Here is a 7,175-nt window from a genome sequence, read left to right on the forward strand (position 1 = left end):
ACACACACACACACACACACACACACACACACACACACACACACACACACACACACAATACATCTCCTGGTCAAAGTCCCGGTGGGACTGAGGGAGAAAGCCAGGAGAGCAGGGTGGGCCTTGTCTCGCTCTCCCGTCTCTCCTTTCAAGCCCGGCTTATCTACACATGCACAGGTTGAACTAATTGGCATTATTAAGCTAGCCTGGCCGGATACAATGGAAACCGCCAAGGGGCCTACAAACAGGTGTGTGTGTAGAGGAAATCTTAAACAAGCCACCCGTCAATTTCAATCAGTACCATGCATGGCTCGCTGCAGGCCCAGGTAGGCCAATTACAAACAGACACGCTCGACAGGCGCTCTCAAACCCCGACCAAACCCCTTTTATTCAAACTCATGGGCACCGGGAGAGATGTGCTGTGGTTCGATGTGTGAGGAGGAACAGACGTTCCCTGCTGCTGGATCGATAGGGGATGAAGGGAAGGAGGAGTGGAGGGATAGAGAGATTGTAGTTGTCTTTTGGTTCGAAGGGTTTTAATTGGACTAATCATGTCGTTCTCTCTCTCTCCCTCCCCTCTCTTTCTCTGCCCTCCCTCTCTCTCTCCCCCTCCCTCTCTCCCCCTCTCCCTCTCCCTCTTCTCTCACTCTCACTCTCCCTCTCCCACCCACCCCTCTCTCTCTCTCTCTCTCTCTCGCTCCCCCCTCCCTCACCCCCCCTCTCTCTCCCCCTCCCTTCCCCTTTATTCCTCCCCCCCCTCTCTCTCTCTCTCTCTCTCTCGCTCCCCCCTCCCTCACCCCCTCTTTCTCCCCCTCCCTTCCCCTCTATTCCTCCCCCCTCTCTCTCTCTCTCTCTCTCTCGCTCCCCCCTCCCTCTCTCTCTCTCTCTCTCCCCCTCCCTTCCCCTCTAATCCTCCCCTCTCTCTCCCTCTCAGGGGGGTAAGATCCCGGTGAGGTGGACGGCTCCAGAGGCCATCGCCTACAGGAAGTTCACCTCAGCCAGTGACGTGTGGAGCTACGGCATCGTCATGTGGGAGGTGATGTCATTCGGAGAGAGACCCTACTGGGACATGTCTAATCAGGATGTGAGTATTATTGTCATGTTGAACTTTTAAATGTTGTTCTAAGGTGTATATAAATATTGATAGAATTCAAAATTCCAATCAATCAAATGAATTCATGAAGCCCTCTTTACATAAGCAGTAGTCACAAAAGTGATTTTACAGTAACCGGGCTAAGACCCCAAAGCAGAGGCAGTGAATGAGTATTCAGATGACCCTTCTATTTGTTTATGTTGTGTCATAAAAATTGAACCTTCTCAAACATAACAACTCAGCTAGACAAGAGGATTCCCACTGGAAATGTCCTTGACAATGAGCAGATTCTCACAAAGGCAGAATATCACACATGCACGTTACCTCCTCTGTCCTTCTTTTTGCTACGTCCCCCGAATCTCACACAATGAGATCTATCACACATGCTCACACTCACAAACACCCCCAACACCCACACACACCAATGAGCTCCATATCCCCGTCCGTCCAACGGGTCTCTCTGGAGCCTGGTCCACCAGGCCTGGCCAAGCCAGCAGATGTTCCCTCTCTGGGCCAGCAGCATGCCGGCAGCGACTGGTGGGACACACACAGGGAGGAGGCCTGGCATTGCTCACAGCATGGCCTGCTGTTCTCTTCAGGCAGAACACACACACATCTGTGTACACTAATAACACACATGCCAACTCGCACACACAAAACACACACAGGCACACAGGCTAATGCACACATGATGCACTGACAAACACAAATACACAAGTCTGTGTGCACATACACATGCCCACTTACACACATATGATAAGTGCACACACAGACACACACACTCACATGCATGTAAATGCACTCACATACACTTATGCACCATTTGTCAAGATTCTGCTGAATTGCAGTGGTAGCATGGGCACCTATTGAGTGTCGTCCCATTTCTGATGATGATTCATTTTCACACGCTAGAATCTCTATCGGTGTTGACTTTTCCTGTCTTTTCCCTGATTCAACCTTTAAGGGGTAAACAATCCGTCATATGGTATACCATATGAACATGCTACGATTTAGAGAGGGAGCGAGCGTTTGTCTTTCTATCGAAAACCCTTTTTGTCCTTGTATAAGGCCATGTGCAGCATAGCTACAGCACAGCACTACTTATCTACCATCAGGCCTTCATAGCCTTTGCAGTTTCTACGGAACCAGTGTCAAGTACCTGCATTTCACCACATTAATTATATGCACTCAGCCCATTCCCAAGACACTTTCACACAGTGTCAGAGTATAGGTCCTCTCCATTCTTTTATGCAGACGTGTGATTCGCTAGTGTCAAGTAGGAAGGGCACCTCAGCCTGAGTGCTGTCTGTAGATTAATCGGTGAGAGAGAGGGGGAGAGAGAGAAGCAGAAAGATAGAGGGAGAGAGAGAGATTGACGCTAAGTGAATTGCTCACTAACCACTCAATGAAACAGAGAAACTAGGGCTTGGTGTTACAGTGATTTAGCAAAGGGGTCTAGAGGAAGAGGGAGAGTAGAAGGGAAGCAGAAAGGCTTCTATATATCTCCGCTTTTCCTACAATTCGCTGATTTACTGCACATTATTGATCTCCTGTAATCATGAACTGGAGTCTAGTGACTTCCCTCGGATGTCTTCCTAATTGGCCTTCTCCATGGTACTGTCTGGCAATGGTCCACCTACCTTGTCACTCTGAGCAGCCATATTTAGATCCCTGTCTAGCATGAACTTCTGGATTCAAATATGTTTTATTACATATAAAACATATACAGGTATCAATGTAATGTATACAAATTACATTTAGTTTTTTTTACAAAAAAAGACAACAGGAACATACCAAAAATGATAACAGGAGTATTACATCAAGATATCATTGGATTTAAACATAGCATGAACCTCGAATGACCACCTTCCACTGACTACCTTCTGCCTTCTCCACAATAGTCCTGTCTAACATGACCCTTACTGACTACCTTCTGCCTTCTCCACAATAGTCCTGTCTAACATGACCCTTACTGACTACCTTCTGCCTTCTCCACAATACCCTCTGCCCCCCTCTCTGTCCCCAGGTGATCAATGCCATAGAGCAGGACTACCGGCTACCCCCTCCCATGGACTGCCCCTCGGCCCTGCACCAACTCATGCTGGACTGCTGGCAGAAGGACCGTAACGCCCGGCCACGCTTCACTGACATCGTCAACACCCTGGACAAGATGATCCGCAACCCAGCCAGTCTCAAACAAGTGGCCAGCATCCCTGCAGTGTGAGTACACACTGAGTACACACACACACACACACATACTCAACCCAGGCACACTCAAACTTCCTTAAACATGAATGCCTATACCTCCACTCTGCACCATCAAAGCATCTCTCTCCTCTTTCTTTCTCTCCCTCTCCCTCCCTCTCTCTCCCTCCCTCTCTCTCCCTTACTTACCTTACTTACTCCTCCTCTCCCTTTCTCCTCCTCTCACTCTCTCCTCCTCTTTCTCTCTCGTCCTCTCCCTTTCTCCTCTTCTCCTTCAGGCCTTCCCAGCCCCTGTTGGACCGTTCTATCCCAGATTTCAACACCTTCAGTTCAGTGGGAGAGTGGCTGGGAGCCATCAAGATGACCCAGTACAGAGACAACTTTCTCAACTCTGGCTTCACCTCCCTGCAACTGGTAGCACAGATGACCTCTGAGTGAGTCACACACACACATGCAGAGATGGGCATTATTTCGGGTCACATGTATTTGAAATATGTATTTCAATTACTTCTGAGTATTTTGTAATTGGTATTACACTGGGCTAAACTATGTGCCGATGTATTTTGTAGCAAGATACTTTCGAGAGCCGTAATTTGTATTTTCAAAGTACAAAATAATTTTACATACCATTTTCTGGTATCAGAAGTCTGATGGCACTATGGTGTGATAAGAGCATCTGCTAAATTAACTAAGCATCCTAAGTATTATTCGCATGAGCTCCGCCCCAAAACAAGGCCAAAAATAATACCCATTGTGCTTTGCAGTTCATTTTGGTATGTTCATTTTCACATCCAGAGTGACTTGCTCCATTAAGGTAGATAAACAACAACATGTGGTTTCTGTAACCGTTACTGAGCATGTTGTTGCTGTTCGGGCTTTTTGCAAATGTTTTTTCTATTTTATGACACAAAATACACATACACATATTTTAATTAAATACATGACAAAATACAATTTTTTTGTAACAGGCTCACACACACACACACACACACACACACACACACACACACACACACACACACACACAGAAACACAGACACACACATGAACACTCGTGAGCAAGCATTCATGTACACACATATCATTTAAAATCGATGATAATCCTGTCCAAATATTGGCCGTAAGAAACACCGCTTTCTGTGCATTTGATGTTTTGTAGCATCTTTCTGGCTTCATAATGTTGTTTCTGAAATGTAGCATCATGATTTTAATCATCAAAGAGAGCAAAGGCCAGATCACTGAGAGGCAGACACATTGGGCTTGTTGTTTTCTTCTTCACAGCCAGGCCAGTGGCTAACAGTCCTGACATGACTTGGGGCTTTGGTTATCTGTGTAAATGTATTAGACACCAAATTAATGTATGTTTATGTACTTGCTTCTTCAGTACACACAGTTGAGGCATTGCAGATACAGTACTTAATACACATTTTAGTATTGACATATGTCCTGTCTTGCTTTCGCTTCCTCTCTCTCTCTCTCTCTCCCTCCACCCCCTTCCGCCCTCTCCCTCTTTCCAGAGACCTCCTCAGGATAGGTGTTACCCTTGCGGGCCACCAGAAGAAGATCCTGAGTAACGTTGCCTCCATGCGGGTCCAGATGAGCCAGTGCCAATCGCCCACCACCATGGCATGACTGGAGGGGGCGCCGTGCCACGGGTCGGGCAGCATTCAGGCAGGCAGGGACTACAGCAGGAAGGACTACACCCCTCACCGAATGACCCCCAACCCGTCAGGACGCGCCAGGGTCGAGACTATCATCCTCATCTAATGGAACATCATAATAGCAGTAGACCAGGGTCCAGACCAATACTAACTCAATATCACCTTCCACTAATCTGAGTTATAATGAGTTATGATCCAGAGTTCAGTGGGTTCAGAGAATGTTTTTTCTAATCTTAATCTGTGAGTTCTACAGTCCTGGAGTCTGGAGTGGACAGATTATCATCCTAGTCTGAACTATCCCAGAGTTCCATGGGTTCAGAGAATGTTTTGTCACATCTTAATCTGTGGCCATGGACTATACTATCATCCATGGATTATCATCAGTGTGTAGGCCTGTGTAATTTCACATCTGGAGCACATGGTATATAGAATATGATCGTATTGTACTGTAATCTAACCCCAGACCACCACAGGCTGACACGGTGATGGAGTCTGGGACTATCAGATGTATATCTTTACTGGATGATGGTAGACTGGAGAGGAGGACCAAGTGGAAGCCATTTTGAAGAGGAAGTTCATGTCATCAGAAGGTCTCTGATATGTCATTTGAACCCAGGCCTTCTTCAAAGACTAGTGAGGATGCCTGGCTAGGAGCAGCGGTATGAAATGCGCATAGGAAGAAAGCAATTCAAATTCACCATACATTGTCATTATACACACATACGGAAAATGATACAGAGGCATACAGTGGCGAATGGTTGATTTGGTTTGACCATTTCTCAAATTGTATTTTTTCTTCATTCAAAACTTTTGACATCTTGGAGATCTCCTCAAGGTCAACAGTTGAACCGGCGGGAAAGGAGAGCTTTTGAGACATTTGTTGATATCTTGTTTTGTTTTTTAACCATAAAAGCAGGGAACTCAGATCTCTCTTCCATTTTTTCACCTTAACACTACCTGTCGATGTCTGGGCTGATGGCCTTGCCAAAGGACTAGTGAAACAGCCTCGCCCAGATTCTGAGAATATATACAAATATGTATATCTCTAACTCAATATGAATATATCTTCAGAATAAATCTTCATATTGAAGGTGATGTGTATGAATATGTATGTGCAAGACTCTCTCTGCTTGCATTTTTGGCAAAGATGATGTTTTTGTGCACTGAATTGTAATGGAGATGGACACATATAATGCTGAGGGGTCACAATCCTGAAATAACTTTGACCTGGAAATAAATGTACAAAGGACCATGTACAAATTACTGTTTCTGTAGATGTGTATAAAACAACTGTAGGGATAAAAAAAGGTGACCAAAACATCCATTCTCTGGAGAGCCCATGTTAAATGTGAGTGTATCCATGCCGTATCTTGCTGATGAGCACTTCATGTACAGATTATGTTGGTTCTTCTTTATTTCTTTTTGTTTGTGTTGGAGTGATTGGAACCGTCCAGAATGGGAAGGAGAGTGGAGAGTGTCTCGTCTCATCTGGCCAAATGTCTATGGTATGTATCTCCTATCCATCCTCATAGTAACTGCACTGGTAATGAATATCATACATCCTCACAAATGTGGAGTATTTGGAAACAGTAACGGTAACGGTAAATAAAGAATCTAAAAGATGATCATGGAGTTGCTGGGGTCAAGTTCAGGATTTCATTATAACTACATATCACTGCCATTTAAAACATGGCCTTCATTTTCCTCGACATTCTGGCTGAAGACGGGCGTCATTTGCTTCATATTCGGCCATTTTATGGATAGCTGATAAGCTAATCAAGACATCTCAGATTGGAGAGTTTTCCGTATGTGTGTGTGTGTGTGTGTGTGTGTGTGTGTGTGTGTGTGTGTGTGTGTGTGTGTGTGTGTGTGTGTGTGTGTGTGTGTGTGTGTGTGTGTGTGTGTGTGTGTGTGTGTGTGTGTGTGTGTGTGTGTGTGTGTGTGTGTGTGTGTGTGTGTGAATGAACATCTGGGCCTGGCTTTGCCAACAGATGCCTGATGCCATCCTGATGAACACACAGACTTAAACAGCTTACAGAGGCACACACACACACACACACACACACACACACACACACACACACACACACACACACACACACACACACACTACAGTCAGTCCTCCATGGCCAGCTAGAGCTGAGCCACTGACTTATCTCTCCAGACCACTACAGTGTCACCATATGGATAGCCTCGGTGTTAGGAGGAGAGGATGTACC

General features: G+C 45.7%; 1 protein-coding gene across 2 annotated transcripts in view; it reads left to right on the plus strand.

Moving 5' to 3' along the window:
* Window positions 1–6,216, plus strand: part of LOC139376024 (ephrin type-B receptor 1) — a 325,295-nt gene extending 319,079 nt beyond the window's left edge. Inside the window, exons 13-16 of one of the 2 annotated variants that reach the window (XM_071118102.1) lie at window positions 932–1,081; window positions 3,117–3,310; window positions 3,574–3,729; window positions 4,813–6,216. In XM_071118102.1, coding sequence (XP_070974203.1) covers window positions 932–1,081; window positions 3,117–3,310; window positions 3,574–3,729; window positions 4,813–4,927 — 615 coding nt within the window. In that variant the 3' untranslated portion in view covers window positions 4,928–6,216. The remainder of the gene's footprint in view (window positions 1–931; window positions 1,082–3,116; window positions 3,311–3,573; window positions 3,730–4,812) is intronic. The other variant, XM_071118101.1, reaches the window with a different exon arrangement.
* Window positions 6,217–7,175: the final 959 nt, after the last annotated feature.

Source organism: Oncorhynchus clarkii, chromosome 20 (genome assembly GCF_045791955.1).
Source record: "Oncorhynchus clarkii lewisi isolate Uvic-CL-2024 chromosome 20, UVic_Ocla_1.0, whole genome shotgun sequence".
Classification (NCBI taxonomy): Eukaryota; Metazoa; Chordata; class Actinopteri; order Salmoniformes; family Salmonidae; genus Oncorhynchus; species Oncorhynchus clarkii.